General features: G+C 43.3%; 1 protein-coding gene across 1 annotated transcript; it reads right to left on the reverse strand.

The window, feature by feature from the left end:
* Positions 1–1,388: 1,388 nt before the first annotated feature.
* On the reverse strand, positions 1,389–16,031 carry LOC115392205 (unconventional myosin-Va-like). Its single transcript, XM_030096748.1, has 40 exons — positions 15,899–16,031; positions 15,470–15,580; positions 14,055–14,226; positions 13,647–13,791; positions 13,352–13,508; positions 13,125–13,268; positions 12,721–12,802; positions 12,526–12,633; positions 12,259–12,365; positions 11,907–12,172; positions 11,738–11,819; positions 11,357–11,497; positions 11,105–11,230; positions 10,605–10,688; positions 10,193–10,318; positions 9,868–9,965; positions 9,685–9,771; positions 9,453–9,561; positions 9,163–9,374; positions 8,927–9,083; positions 8,283–8,522; positions 7,877–8,125; positions 7,681–7,774; positions 7,459–7,601; positions 6,889–7,002; positions 6,512–6,646; positions 6,360–6,416; positions 5,992–6,219; positions 5,798–5,865; positions 5,471–5,545; positions 5,173–5,371; positions 4,897–4,990; positions 4,677–4,820; positions 4,415–4,569; positions 4,232–4,321; positions 4,004–4,154; positions 3,644–3,923; positions 2,374–2,548; positions 2,210–2,290; positions 1,389–2,119 (listed from the first exon to the last, which is right to left on the reverse strand). The coding sequence occupies exons 1-40, from the start codon at positions 15,923–15,925 to the stop codon at positions 1,967–1,969; spliced, it is 5,466 nt and encodes a 1,821-aa protein (XP_029952608.1). The 5' UTR covers positions 15,926–16,031; the 3' UTR covers positions 1,389–1,966.
* Positions 16,032–16,355: the final 324 nt, after the last annotated feature.

The following is a 16,355-nucleotide window of genomic DNA, read 5'->3' on the forward strand; positions in this document are numbered from 1 at the left end:
TCCAATCATATCACATGATGTTATTGGGAATGATTGCCGTAGTGTCTAAGCCAAACACTTATGGAGACATACATTTATTTATTATTTTTATTTTCTGAAGTTTTAAGATGTTATTTTTGTTCTATTTTGTTATTTTGTCTTGTATTTTTTGTGCCTTTGATAATTGTTTTTAATCTTGCTCTGTAGCGCTTTGAAATCTCTTCGGAAATGTAAAGCGCAAGACAAATAAAATTTATTATTGTTATTGAAATTTATTATTTACTCATGAAACAAATTTTTGAAAACTTTTTTGTTGTTAAAAAAAAAAACTTCTTCTTTTTGTTATTTTCTTAATAGGGTTTGGAGTTTCGAATGAACCGGGTGTTTAATTGTGAAAGAACCCGCAGGTGAGTCTTCCGGTCTGACGTCATCTCTCACCTGCTGCGGAGTTTCACTGTCTGACTCCGCCCCCCTGTCTTGTGACAGTGAGTATGACTGAGTGGGTGTGCTCGTTTGATCAAGGATTTCCCCCACAAAAGAAACCGGATGCAGACCTCCTCCTCATTGCGTGAGCGCGTGTCAGCGGCGGGTGGAGGGGATCTGACCTACATTACCGGGGGGAAAAAAATTCAGGCTGCGAGATCAGTGGAGCTTCACAAAGAAAGACAGGGACTGAGTCATGTGAGACGCTCATGAACTAAAAAAATAAAAAGTTTAAGAATATGCAAATTCACTGCACTCGTGATTTTTTTGTGTATTACTTATGTGTTTCCAAAATATCCCCAGATGCATCATAAAAAATGTATCTTCCATCTGTTTTGCAATTATTGAGCTTTCATCTTGTCCTTTTTTTTTGCTTTATTTACAATTTTAGCTTTTAAATTATGAATGTAAAAAAAAGTGCATCTCAAAATGTTTTATTTCATAAGATCATAAAACAGAAATTCTCTCATGGGGTGTTCTCCCCCACAGAGAAAATCACAATTAAAATTTGATAAATGCTCAATGCCTTTGGTATGATTAAACAATTATTTTAAAAATTATTTTTAAACTTTTTGAAACATCTATTGATTTAAAAACTACATGACTTTTACAGTTAACACATTTTCCTTCTCTGTACTGTTTAACTTTTGTTTTCAATCTACAGTTGAATACAATATGAGTCCATAACAAACTAGTTCAACAAATCTGAGGCATGATTGAAGCACATTTACATAATTTTCAGTCTGGTCGTTATTTCAAACTGTATCACTGATCTGTCTAAAGAAATGATAAATGAATAAATGTACCATTAGAAAAATAAAAGTAAAAAAAAAAAAGAAAAAAAAATCAGGACTGATGTGGGAATCCACAAGTATGTCAAAGACCACAGGACCATCTTTCTGAAAAGCCAGCCTTTTATTTGACCAACAGCATGATAAGACTTGTTAAATACATATATTCTAGAATTCTTCTCCGTTATTTCACCTTGCACGAGCATAAATACTGATGAACGGATCTCAATAGTTATAGAAATGTTAAGTTAAAGAAACAAAGCAGTGCATTTGAAATTCGTGCCGAGGCAAGTTTACATTTAAGTGAGACAAACAGCAGTTCAAAATTGCTCACGAATACTCTTTTTTTTGGGATATCTCAATGAAAACAGTCCAGTTCATAGAAAAAAAAAACAAAAAACACTGGTGGAACCAACACATGAAAACACACATTTCCAGAGTCAATATTAAAACCCAGTCTGACCTGTGGACATGAGAACGAGTCAGTGTGCGATATGACCCTGTGAAAAGACGTGGCTTCTTAAAAGAGCTTATTCTCTTTCTCTTTGGCTTTTAAGCACTACAAACATGTAAACAGGCTGATATTGTGTTTTGGATTCTTGCTGTCAAAGATAAAAATACTTTCACAGGTACAAACTTTGGTTTGGATAAATCTTTCAAACATGTTCACGACAACAGAAACACCAGCGGTGCAGGTTTCAGATGCCGTCCGTTCAGATCCGACTGAGGAAGCCCAGGTTGAGGCTGGCGGGGATCTGAATGGTCTCCAGAGCCACGCAGGACGGCGAGAACTGCAGGGTGACCGAGAAGATCTTCTTGGTGTCCATCATTAAAGTGGAGGATTCAACCCTGTCTTTCAAAAGGCTCTGAAACGATCAACGAGAGATGGAAGAGATGTTTAGAAACCATATCCCTGATGACAAGACCGACAATAAACAGGCTTAAATTGGACTCACTTTAATAGTCGTGATGAAGTTAATGTCCACCCGCTCTTCGAACTCATTCACCGGGGTGTACAGCGTCAACAGTTTAACAATCTGCAAAGAAAACCAAACAGTCAGAGCAGGAGTAAAAACACTGTTGGATCCTGCTGCGTCCCGAGGCTCTGCTGAGGCGGCACCTGCTCTGCGGTGAGGGCGCTGCATATGCTGCAGATCGCCTGAGCGTCCGCCTCCGTGCTCTTCCTGATCTGCAGGAGCTGCGCGGCCTGCAGCAGCGGCTCCAGGGTGTCCTTGGCGCCGCAGTCCGTCAGTTCCCGCTCCACCAGCCACTCGTTCAACTGCCAAACATTGAACCTGGAACCAGACGGGCGGCGTGGAAACGCAGAACTGATTAAAGTCATGCGCACAGCGGACAAAAACCACAGGAAATGCTTCTATGAATGAAGGTAAGTTAACCTGCTGAAGCCGGTTTTCACTTTTAAATCTCTGGAGATGAATATACATGTAGATTTCATAAGATTGAATTGTAAATGCTTATAAGGAGGAAAAGCAGATTATTTTTGTGCAGCTAAATCATTCAAAACATCAGACTGTTATTTGTTTCATACTTTAAAAGGCGCCGTAAGCAACTTTTTTCACTTTGAAATACAGTTTGAAGAAAATACACAAAATGAGAGTGAACAGCAGTCTGAAAATGTTTTACCAAATGTGATGTGATGTAAATCAACTGATAGAACCAACAATACCTCTTTGTACCACATGATGGCGCAGTGGGCCGCGACAGTGTCTGACACAAGCTGGTAAAATTATAAATGTGAATTTTTGGCTAAAATGTTATAAAGTGCAACAGTAAATTGATAAAATTCTCTGAGCCTGACTGAGGACTGACTGGACACGAAAGTAGCTAATCAAAATCAACCACATGCACAAAAGTAGTGAAAGACTGCCCTGCAACAAGAAAAGACATGAATCTAATGGGGGTTTTTTCTAAGAAAACACCAGTGCACCAGTGGTTTTCTGCATCCGTCACTCCAGCATGGCCTCATGACCTGACCTGATTACACCAATGGAAAAATCCTGGCACATTATAAAAGAGAAACTCCCACTAAGTAAATCCAAGATGACTGAGTTCCTATAAGACACAACAATGACACAACATTCCTCTCCTGGATCTCCAGCGTACTGGATGGACACCAGCAGTGACATGAACCTGGCAGGCTCTTTATAGAAACGCTACACAATGTTAAATATGGACTTTTCCCAAGTCTCACAGCTCAAAAAATATTTTCTACTTTTCATTATAAAGAAAACAGATTTATAAGATGTTTAAATCAACATTTATGTTTTGTTTACATTTTGCAATTCATCTCACCATTCTTGTAACTAAGCTAACCTCAACATGCCACATGCGCGTGTGTTTTCCAGCGGTGTGTGTTTTCAGAGCGCTACCTGATCTGCAGGCCTTTGCCCCAGGAGCACATGTCCTTCCTCAGCAGCAGGTTGTTGAGCGTGACTGCGCAGATGATGTAGAACTGCTGGCGCACCACCTGCTTGATGAGCTCCGGGTCCATGCCGTGCTGGCCCATGGTGCTGTGGAAGAGGCTGAGGCGCTGCAGGAGGACCTCCACCGTGGCCACGCCCTCCTCCGACAAGCTGCTCTTCTTCCTCATGCCCGTCGGCTTGGCGCCCAGCACACCCTGCTCGGCGTTGTGCTCCAGCATGCTTGCCACTAGAAATATAGACATAAACTTTCCGTTTATGGAGGACGTGAGACCAGTTATCCTGCTGGATAGATTTACACTCGCTCACCGATGATGGGCTGCAGAATGTCCTCCATGCATTTGATCAGCTGACGGTAAATCTGGATTGATAAGTCACCAAACACCTGCTGATACTCCGACAGTTCAAAATTGCTCAGGCACTGCTCGTTCTGCTTGGCCGTGTTGTGTTTCGCGTAGACCTGCAGTCCATGGAACAGAGATATTCTGGGTTAATGCAGAGCATGTTTACCCGTGAACGCTGTTGCTTTAAGCTCACCTCGTCTCCGCTGTACTGCTTCAGACAGTGCATCAGCCGGCAGGTGTTGGCCAGCCAGAAAGACACCACTTCAAAGTCATTTCCTTTCCTCTACAGACAACATCGTGGGGATAAAAAATGCTTTGTTTAAGAAAGGAAGCCATAACTTACATTATTAAGATAGTTCAGATTCATAAATTGCACCTTAATGACTCCTTTGATGCTGCTGATGGTTGAATTAAGCAGATCGCTGACTCTCTGATCGTTGTTGACGTTGTCTGCGTATCGCAGGCACATGAAGATGATGTAGGCTGGGAGTCCTGGAGTGAAGCTGACGGCGACACCGCGAGGCTTCAGATCTGGAGAAAAAAGAAGAATTTAATAACAAGACAGTAACTCTGCTATTCTTCACGTAAATATCTGGAGCAGTGGAGAAAGATGTGTTGACGGCGCTGGTTTGGGATACCTGTGACCAGGTTCTTCAGCAGACGCTGCTCCTCGCCCTGTTTGTACTTCAACATGCCTTGATACTCCTTCTCCTTCCGGGTGATATGGACTGTTCTGACCGGCGCGTTCATCATGGAGGCTGTGTATCTCTGCTGAAGGCTCGCTAAGCACAACGAGACAACGGAGTAAATGACAGAAACGACGTCCAGGAAACACCTGAGCACGTTCCTCGTGGTTACCTTCATAATCTTCAACCTTTTTCTGGTAAAATTTCAGCTGTTTTTTCAGTTTCCGGATGGCTTTGTCTTGTCTTTCCCCGTCCTCCAGGAGTTCCTAAAACGAGACGACAGACCAGAGTAAAGGTCAGAACAAGCAAGATGTTTGTGAATGGCAGAGACAAGTGATGTTGCAAAAAGAAAACACACACACACCAGGCAGATATGACTAACATTTATCTTGGAAGAGCGCTGCTATTGTGAAAGCATCTCCAGGGTGTGAACAGCAGGCGGACTCACCAGGTTCTCCTTGGTGAGTCGTGTGATCTCAAGCTTCAGACTCGCCTCAATCCGGGCATCTTCAGGCAGGAGGAGGTTCTGAGCAAAGAGCTTCTGCTGCTGCTCCTTCTCATTCTTTAACCTGCTCACCTCCTCAGAAAGCTTCTTCAGCTTCTCACTGTGAACGTGTCCCTGCTCCCGCATCTGGCACTCCAGAATTCTTCACGATGGACAGGCAGCCATACGTTTCACGTTAGCGTTATATTTACACACGAGACGAAATATTCACGGCTTTTTAAAAGTTTCATTTGATAATCACCTGTTGGTCTCTTTCAAGCCTTCATAAGCCAGCCAGAGCTCTCCGTCTTCATTCAGAGTGTGAATGTCTTTGGATCTGAGGACGATCATCAATGATTAATATGAGACGACATGCAAGTCAAAGTTTGATGCTACGATAGAAAAACCAGAAGGGGATAATCTTTCAAAATATACCGTAAACGAAATGTTAGATCAGCAATTATTTTTCATATTAAAAGTGTGATTATGCAGTAAATAAAGTAATAGTTCTATGAGATGTTTTGCTGACGGATTACTGTGTGAAGTTCACATAAGCTGAAGAATTTAGGGAAAATACTCATAATCTTACCTGTCAATATCTTGATATGAGGGAATTTCACTGAGATCTAAACTCACGACTTCTCCAAGAGCAGAGTCCTGGCAGGCAGCCACAAAAGAGATAAAACAGTTTTTTCCCATTATTACCCCTGTTTCACTTTTACACTGAAGCCTCTTGACAAATGTCAAAGTTGAATTCGCTCTTTATAAACTGTAGCTTCTGACCTTGTGTTTCAGAGCCTCCTGCCGGACCATGTGTGAGCGGAGGAGCAGCACCTCCTCTTTCCGCATCTCCAGCTCCTCGTTGGACGAGCTGAGCTGGTCCAGCAGAATGTTGTAGGGCTGGGAGCCGGGCGCAGGGGGCGCCGCGTCGCCGTGCTCGCTGGTCAGAGACTTCCGCAGCATATTCAGATCCTGCTTCAGCTTCTTGTTCTCGTTCTCAAGTTCTTGTCGCTGCATGAAAATGTTTCCATGGATCAACAAAATTATTATTATGTATATTTCAGTGTTAAAAAAAGTTTCACACAAAAGGTAACAAATGGTGAACTACAGACTAAATCCTCCTTATGAATGTTATAATAATAAAATCCCACCTTCAGTGTTTCCAGGTCCAGCTCCACTCTACCAACAGAGTTCTGCTTTTCCGCCTCCTTTGGGAAGATAACAAAATATCACACTTATCATAATTACTTAAATTAACAAATGCATACGAAGTTTAATTTTTCATTTATTCGACGCTTCATACTTTAGCCTTTTCTTGCTGCGCCTCCTCCTTTTTATCCAGCTGCTCCATTAGTGCCTGTTTGTCCTGCTCCAGCTCCTTCACTCTCCTCTGGAGCTTCAGAAGGATCGGCAGGTCCACAGCAGCCTCGGCTTCATCCTAAAAAGAAAATACAGCAACAACTGGCAATGAGTTCCTTCACGAACTGATTAAAACTCAAAAAAAAAAAAGCCAGAAAACAGTTTTCCTCCAGATGTCTATAATTTTTATTTGTTTTACAATCTGACAGATAAAAAGAATTTCCAACAAACTACTAAATATTTAACGTTTAAAGCTCCACACGGTGTTTTCTGAGCTGATAACGAGCTCAGCGCAGTGAACGGTGAGCGTTTCTGTCGTACCTCTGGCGGAGGCGAGCCGTCCTCGTCGCCCGTGGAGCCCAGACTCTGACTGAACTCAGACGAGTTGCTGCTGTAGTTGGAGTCCGTCCTCTTGTGACTGGATTTGCGTGAACTCTAACAGAAGCAGAAGGAACACACGACAAAGTGAATAAGATGAATAATGAGATGAAAATAGTTTTACTGCACAAACGACCAAACATAGATTAAACTTTAGTGAATCAATCACACATTAAAAAAGCTAAAGTAAGTCCAATTGAAGCGATGCCAGTTTTGTGCTGTTGGTAAAAACGTGACCCAGTTTGTCTTCAGCTGCTAAGGTTTGTCTGTGTGTGTTTTAGCTATTTGTCAATCTGGCAAGGCAGACGAAACTCTGGGTTTACAAGACAGGACAAGCTGTGTCTCGCTGCATAGCTCGCTAACCTCAGCACGTCACATACAGAACAGCACAGGACTGCTTTTGTTTCATTAACAATAAAATTCAAGTTAAGAAATGTGCATTGTTTTTGTAATGATCAAACAAACTGTTGTTATCAAATGTTCGCGTAATGAAAAACACATGAAGCTCCTCACAGGACTGAAATCCATTTCCTCCTTCAGGTCTTTGTGTCTCTCCTCCAGATGCAGATGTTCACTCAGCAGACTTTGGTAGCGGGATCGTTCCTCGGCCAAGTCCGTCTCCAGCTGCTTGGTGTTCTCATTGTTGGTCTTGATGTCTGAGAGAGAACATATATCATCATTTATTCTGCATTCGGTCACTACAAGCGAGCCTTGAAGGGGTTTAAAGTTCTGTACCTGTCAGCTGCTGGTCTTGTTCCAGGATGTGCTTGTTCAGCTCGTCTATGTTGCTCTTCAGCACGTTATTCTTCATATTAAGCTCATCTACCACCTGTTGAGAATCCATGATCATGTGTTTTCAGTAAATATTTCAAGCAATATTGATAAATAAGAGGGGCAACTGAAGTGAAGCTTCCAGGCCTGACCGGCTCACCTTCTGCGTCTGCTCCCTGTAGATGTTGCTCTGCTCTTCCAGGTCGTCTTTCTCCTTGCGGGTTACTTCCAGCTCGTGCTGGAGGAAGGTGAGCTGCTCCAGTAGCGAGGGGAGCCTGGCTGCTTTGGTTCTGGCCTCTTGCTCCAGTTTCCGAAGCTGTTCTATCTCGCTGCACTGTTTGTCTCTGTCTGCAGCCAGAGTCTTCGTCACAGCGCTCATTCTCTCACTGAGCTCTCTGTTTTCTTTGTGCTGCGGGGCGAGAGTCGTACACACTCATGCTCGCCATGTGATATAAAAACTCCCAATGACCTCACGGCTGATCGGCGTCCTTATTATTGGTAGACTCCAAAGTAAACTAGTAAACATCACATATATGCTTTCACACTGAGGCTCACGGTTCGCTCACCTGCTCATTGATCTTGTGCTGCAGCTGCAGGATCTTGTTCTCCATGCCGACGTTGAGCTTCTTGAAGTGCTCCACCGAGCGCGCCTCCACTTTCAGCTTCTTCAGCTCCTTCCTGGCCCTCATGCGACGCACACAGCTCTGCAGCAAGACCACGGCTGCCAGGGCGCGTCGGTAGCGCCGCCGGGCCAGCCAGCCTCTCGCCCACTTCTGAAGGACCACCGTCCTCTGCTCAAACATCATCTGTGGACACAAGAGAAAACATTTATGAAGACTGGAGTTTGAAAGCAAAATATCAGCTAAGAGGACGAGCAAGTTATTGTGAAGAAAGAAAAGTTTAACATACGATTAAAGTTCACTATATAAAAAAAGCTTGGAGAAAAAAAAAGAGTGACAACTTTGACAATAGATGGAAGCTACTTGCTTGGTTTTGAGACAGAAATTAAATTAAATATTTACAAAAAAAGGAGAAACCTATTCTAAATTAAACCCAAAAACTAACATGATAACATCCAAAAATGAAAATCCCTTTGAAACTCCACAAACCTAAAAGCTTGTGTTAGTGTTCATGATCAGTTCAGTTAAAACATCACCGTGTTGTGGATCTTCACACGGAAAAACGATTTATTCCTTAAAATGAAACACACCTTCTGGTACTTCTTTCTGGCCGTGTAGGTCCTCCAGAGGGACTGAATAGCGACGGCAGCAGAGCGCTGCCGCTGGTATCGTCTCCTTTGGGCCCACATTCGCACGTTTCGCTGGATAATAACGGCTGCGCTGGTCTGCCGCAGGAACTTGACATAACTGTCAGAAATGAGACGTTTGAGGAACGTGTTCGAGACCTTCACAGGGCTGATCGGCTGCTGGCCTTGTCTCCACTCACCGGCGAGCCTGGTGGCCCCGCACATGTTTCTGAATGGTGACGGCCGACTCTCTCATCCTCAGATACTTCTTGCGGGCCAGCCAGCAGCGGATGGTTTTCTGAATGCGGACGCACGCCAAACGCAGCTTGTCGGACCGCAGCTTCTCCAGATAGGCCACCTGGCCGGCCCTGAAGAAGATCTTGTTTTTGCCAAACTGGTACTTCTCTTCATCCTTGGAGCAAAATACAGATTACTTTAATTTTGTCACCAACATTATTTGAGTGTTTTCTTTTACACAAATCAAACAGACCTGGATGAGTTTTTCCAGAAGATTCTTGCAGGTCTGTTTTCTATCAGGAAGAGCATCTTTCTGCTTCATGAGGACCCGGTAGCGATTAAAAAACTCCTGATAGGTCCACCTGAAAAATATATTATTATATAGCACTGTACAAAAGTTTAAAATGATAATTATCAACACAGCACAGTGCATCAGTAAAGCTGAATGTAGCTTTATGAACTGAATCTTGCTGACGAGGCGCTACCTGGATGGGAAACCTGCCGCTGAGATCCGGATTGTTTCGAGGATACCGCAAGCTCGAAGCTGCTGCACCGCTCTCACAGGATCCAGGCTGGACAGGAAATAACACAAATGAATCAAACATCCTTAACTTTGTTTTTTTTTTCCCTTACTAGCTGAATTACATGAGTATGAAAGGAATGCTCACGTGAATGGAGCTTTATGATCATTGGGTTTGATGCAGCGTACATAGTGAGGGGTCGTAGCGTTCAGTGTGTCCATCAGCAAATGCAGAGACTGTCGAAACTAAACAAAGAAAAAGAAAGATTACTCATTTTAATGTAAAAAAATAACTGCATCTACCTGAATCAACGTTGTTAAATATTATCTCTCTATTTAGACTGTTATCAGATGTATTGAAAACAACAGAAACTCAGTGGAAATAAAATTATAAATACATTTACAAGTGGTCACACTGCTGATTTATCTTCAGAGTAGGGCATGAAACTCTTTCAATACGAGATAAAGCTCACCTGCAGTCCAACAGTCTTCCTGTTGTCCTTCTGAGTCGGCCCCGCTCTTCCACTGACGCCACTTTTCTTGCTGGGGGAACCGGACGCCTTCTCTCCATCCTCAAACAGCTTGAGCAGCAAATTAAACTGAAAACATTCATTTTATTTATTTTCAGCAGCAAAACGCAAATACAAGAGTGAACAGCAGGTGGCAGTGTTTTCCCTCCAACATTCACAGGAGGCCCATTTCCTCCAATAGTTTGAGCTGAACAATTCCAGGGAGTGTTTCCCATGAACTTCCACCACAGCGTTATTATTTAATGTTTGCTTTGGGGCTTTTTGGCAGTGGAAAAGGTCCTGGCATATGAATCTTACTCTGACTCCACAAAAGCAGACTAATCCCATGCCAAGAAGTGACACTAAGTTATTTTACCTTGGTCTTTTTCAGCACGTTTATCTGCTCCTCATTGACTGTGTCCTTATTTTTCTCCAGGAAGCCCACACACTGGTACTCCACCTAGACATAAAAAAGACCAGATCAGACAGGGCTCTTTGGATTAAAGAGGGAAGATTATAATCCTGCAGAGGATCAAGTAGCCTGCCCACAGTGGTTCAAAATTTCTAAATAATCACACATTCCCGCTACTGGCATGGACAGCATAGCAGGGACGTTCGAGTTAGTTAATACGAGTCAGTTTTTCATCTATTTGTTTAGTTCAGGCTCATGTGAGCTGGCAGCAATTCCAGCGCACACAGCAGACATGGTCACACATGCCTATGACAAGTCGTGGACTTACACACACTTATGTGCAACAACTTGAAAACACTGTGATCTAAACTGGTTAAAAAAGAAAATTCCTTAACACCCTGTTGGCAAATTCCTTCAGCACCCATGATTGACTTCTCCCTGCGATGTGCCAACCGGTGTCTCACCTTGTCTGCAAAGTGGTGGATGATGAAAGCTCTATTGGACAGCCTGGGTTTATCAAAGTGAGCGTTCTGCCTCAGCAGGGTGTTGTACAGCTTCTGTGCCCATGTGTCATCAGAGCCTTTGGGCATCTGTGGAAAAAGGAAATGCTGACACATCACTTAGTCACTGCATTACTCACTACCTCCAAACGTGGTGAGGTGGAGGCTCCACGACGTAACAAAACAGTCTTTCAGAAAGCAGAATTTCCATTAAACCTTGCACTCCTCGTCCAGGAGGTCCAGGACTCCGAGCCTGGCCTCGATGAGGTCGATGCACGGCTGGTTGTCGTAGAAGTCAATGAGCGTCCAGGGGATCTCTTCCTTCATGTACTCCTCTTGCTCCAGTTTGAAGACATGCTGGGGGGAGACGCAGCGTACTTGGATGTAGTTTTCCCAAGTATTTCCACCAGCTAACATGAGCATTTAAAGCTCTACATTGGTGGTTTTTGCCAAGCAGTTAACTTTATGGCGTGTTTGAAAGAATATTATAATCTCTATAATAAATCCAGCTCATTCAGTCATTGTTACACTGTTTACTAGCATCGTATGATAAAACTGAACACAAATATGTTAAACAGCAAAAAGACCAAAAGATACCATGTTGAACTGCTGCTGGAGCTTCTCATTCGCATAATTGATGCAGAACTGTTCAAAGCTGTTGATATCGAATGTTTCAAACCTGAAGAGAGGCAAACATTTACATTTAAACACTGACTCTGAGTGGAATATAGCAGGAGGAGCAAAAGTGACATTCACACACACACACCCATAGATGTCGAGCACACCGATGAATGAGCGTTGTTTCCCCGCAGATTTCAAGGCAGCATTGATGCTGTTCACGACCCAGCTGAAGAGTCTGGCGTAAATGTGTTTGGCGAGGGCGTCGCGGCCGTTCAGCGCGTTCGTTTTGGACACGGGCTTGACGTAGGTTTCCGTGGTGGTCTTGAGTTTTTTGTGACACAACCAGTGCGCCATTTCCTCACAAGGCACCCCCAGGAGCTCACAGAAAACCACCAGGTGAACATTATCTGGCTGGAGACACGTTAACATTAATTATAATGAGATAAAACATTTGGCAAAACCTCCATTCCTAATTTTGTGTGTAGTTCGGTGTTTACCGAGATGCTGCATCTGTCCGCCGACTGTTCTTTCACCTCCACGTTGCTAAGGTGGAGAATTGCTGAAAGAATCTGGTAAATTTCCATTTGATCACTGTCTCCAACTCCTACAATGAAAACAAGCAATCATGTAAAGTATTGATGAACATGCATTTAAACATGCACAGTGCATCTCAAACACTTAGAAGACAATAGAAAAGTTTCACAAATTCAAAACTGTATAAAGTCCCTTGTAACAACTGTGCTGAAATGCATTGAAACTCTCACCCAATAAAGAGAAAGCCTTCCTGGTGTTGCACATCTCTTTGGCATCGTCCACTCCGTCGATGACTGGGCTCTGGCCCTGGTTGGTGCAGTGGAAGTCTTCTGCACAACCTTCACACATTCATCATAGAAATTCTACATTAATCTTATAAATCTCTTTGTACATATGTTACTTTTTTTTTTTAAAGCAGTACACACCCAACTTGAAGGCTTTAAACTCTGGTAAATGTGAAGAGGCACACAGTTGGTAGAATATATGATAGTTCCTTTCATTTTGAGCCTAAAAGAAAAGTGAAAATGTGTAAAATGGTAAAAGTAATTTCATAAAAGCACTTTTTTTTTTTTTTGTCACCGACAGCATTAATCCGAACATTAGAATATCCTTTGGATGCTTCAAAAAAGTGCCAGACCCGCTGCGTGTTTAGGTTGTTTGCTACACTGCCGGGAGGCACATGCTTAACATTACATGAACATGAGGGTGTTTTAAATCAATTTACCGTGAAGAAAAATGCAGAATATAGATAGATCAGTCGGGCCACATTCAGACAGTGAAGGCAGTCACCTCAAGGCATGCATGTAAAATCAATCGAGATGAAATTCACCTGAAATACAACTCTAGACTTTTCCAGTAAGTAGGTTCTCATGTTAGCCCCAATTATGCTGTGCTTCTTATCAAATCCAATCTCGATGTATTTCCCAAAGCGACTGCTGTTGTCATTTCTTGTGGTCTTTGCATTTCCGAGAGCCTAAAGAAAGCGTACAAACAGACACGTGTCTCAGTAACACTGTTTAATATTGCGTGTCATTCCTCTGCAGTGTTGAGTTTTACCTCCATGATGGGATTGGAGGCAAGAACTCGCTCCTCGACGTTGGCCTCGCCCGAGGAGCAGCTGACCGTGGCGAAGTAACGCATAGCGTACTTAGCAGAGACCGTCTTTCCGGCACCAGACTCCCCGCTCACGATGATGGACTGATTCCTCTCCTTCCTGCACCAACGCGAGAGAGCATACCGACCGAGTGTGAAGAAAAGACAATCCTGGTGACCAGTATAAAAGGAGTGATAATTTAACCTGCTCTAAAACGTGAGGAGGAATGTATTTCAGGATTTTTTTTTTTTTTTAAACCTGGCCATCTGCTTGTACGCCTCCTCCGCAACTGCGAAGATATGGGGGTCCATGTCCCCCATGTTCTGGCCACTGTAGGCGTGAATGATGTCCGCTTCATAGATGGGCAGGCTCTCATAAGGATTGATGGCAACCAAAACAATTCCTGCAGTCCACAGCGAGATAAAGTCAGATCCATCACAGATCCAAATTATCCCAATAAATCAATCAAATTGTTGAGACCTGAATACTGAATGTAATAATGATGAGGTCATTATTCTAAAGACGTGTTTCATGTCGTGTTGTAGTCCTTTAAAAGCAGGCTCGTATACAATAATCTGCATGACGACTTACGATAGCGTGTACAGTGTGAGCAAAGCTCCAAAGTCTACTGCGACAGTGATAGTGCGAGTCAAAGGAGCGCTTTACCACAGTAGGTGTAAATCAGCTTGGAGTCGATAAAGCGCACTTTAAGGTTGTGCAGCACTGCTGGCTCATGGAGGTAGCTGAGAGCGGTGAGGTCGTTCTCCCCCACCAGGATATTGGGGTTTCTTAATGGCAGCAGCTCCTTGGTTTTAGGATCTATTTTGTGCTCCACTTTCTGGAAAGAGTCGAGAGGATCAATCAGTTAATTTCATCTACAGGGACAGCATTCGCCTCACATAGAAAACTCTCATTGAGGCAGGATTGTTTGAGCGAACAGGTTAGTCAAGTTCTGAAAAGAAAAAAAGGGGGTCACATAAAAGAAAATGGATAATAGATGAGCGACAAAAAGTATTGTACTTAGCTCGCATCACATTCCCACCAGACAAACAAGACAAACATAAAAACCCGATTCACATATCAACACTAGCTATTAGACAAACCATGAACCACTCAGAAAAGGTTCAAATGAGAAAAACGCAACTGAATTCACAATTTAAGTAGCTAGAAAAACTTCAGAAAGCCATGCAGAACAGTTCACGTCGTAATGAAACAAGATCAAAGACAAAAACATGTGAGACAGAATCAAAATGAAAAAGGCTCGAGGGTGGATGTGGCGTTAGAGCTGTGTGAAGTCAGATATAACACTCTTCAAAAAGACAGGAAGGATAATATTAGGGTCACTAGAAAATTGAAAAAAAGCTGCTGCATGTGACAGGTGAGGGGAAACGTTTTCAATTTGTTCATTACGGTCTTGATGTATTTGTTCCAAAGGGATAAATAAAGTTCTAAATTAGTTAATCTAGACTCATAAAAATAATTAAATAAAAAGATTAGATAGCTCAATTCTGTTTAGCGCAGACCTTATTTGACTTTAACAGTTGTATTTCATCAGCAACACAATTTTGTCTCACAGTTCTTAATTGCACGTTTAACTAAAAATGTGCCAGGAAAAAAAAGAGTACATCAGTGCACATTTACAATGTGAAGTAAATGTGAAGGAAAAAAATAGTTTACCAAGAAAATATGATTGTATGTGTCTCCAGTTGCAGCTGACAGCCAGCCTCTGGGCTTGGCCTGTTCATGTTCCCTGGTGATAATTTACTGACCTTATTTCCATACCTGCTGTGCATGCCCTAACTTAACATCACAGCTGCAGGAACAGCAGAAGAAAACTTCTCAGCCACCCTTTTCTGAAATTACCCCAGAAGATATTTCAGTCTTTCCAAACCACACACACTCGGTGCTTGTCCTGCCAGAGAATTCATGTGCAAACAAAACAGCTGCCTTGAATAATCCTTCACATCACAAGCCCATAGTGGTGGATTTATGGAGCTGTGTTGTGTGCAGGGCTCCCTGGCAGTCATGTCCACCTCAGTGTGATGGGTGAGGGGGGGTGAGGGATAGGAGTGGGGTCTCACCGTGCCATCCTCCAGCTGCAGAGACAACGTCGGGTCGCCAGGACTGTAGTCTCTGACGAGCTCCGCTGACTTCCACACTTCTTCTGCATCTGGGAGCCATACACGGGCATGCTGATGGACACGAGAGGAGAGAGGGTCAGATGTATCCAACCAGCACGACACCCTGGAAAAGTACAGAAGGGTGACATGTCCTCTGGACACCGTTCAGGCAGCGGGCAGCCCTCGGATGGACGACAGTTACTTTATATTTTCCTGAGGAGATGTTTATTTATTTATTTTTATCAAATAAGCAGGTAAACATTTGAAACAAGCGGAAGTAAAACACTTGGTCATGTGGCCGTTCATCACCACGAATGTCTAACTTCAGTTTCGTACAGAGACACCGCTGTAAAACAAAGACAACTAACTCAGTATTAGAAGTTGTCCTACCTTGGAGTAAAGTTCAGAGGCTGCCATGTCTTCCTGCTTCCTCCCGGAGCGCCTTCACGGAGCTGCTCCGTCCGCAGACATTAACATTATTTCTTGCACGAGAAAGAGAGAAAGAGACGCGAAGTTTTCTGCGCTCCTCCGCTGAGCTGCGTCCGCTTTCCGAAGAGGAGCTCCACATTCAAACTGCTGCCAGATGGCTGCGCGTGCCCGGACACGCTGCACGCCGAGCGCTGTGTCCCCGTGCGTCTCGCGTGCCTCCCAGCGGCCAACGCGCTCGTGGCACCAGAGGCTGCGGTCAAATCCGCAGAGGACGCCAAACAGTAAATCCCTAGTCTATGGAAGTAAATCTGTGCCATCTGATTTTGAATTTGAATTTTTAGACCTGAATTATTTTTGCATCGAAATCTGACTTTGAATTTTAAAAGCATTTGAATTTCCAGCACTGAATTATTTTAAC

Source organism: Salarias fasciatus, chromosome 7 (genome assembly GCF_902148845.1).
Source record: "Salarias fasciatus chromosome 7, fSalaFa1.1, whole genome shotgun sequence".
In the NCBI taxonomy this organism is placed as follows: domain Eukaryota; kingdom Metazoa; phylum Chordata; class Actinopteri; order Blenniiformes; family Blenniidae; genus Salarias; species Salarias fasciatus.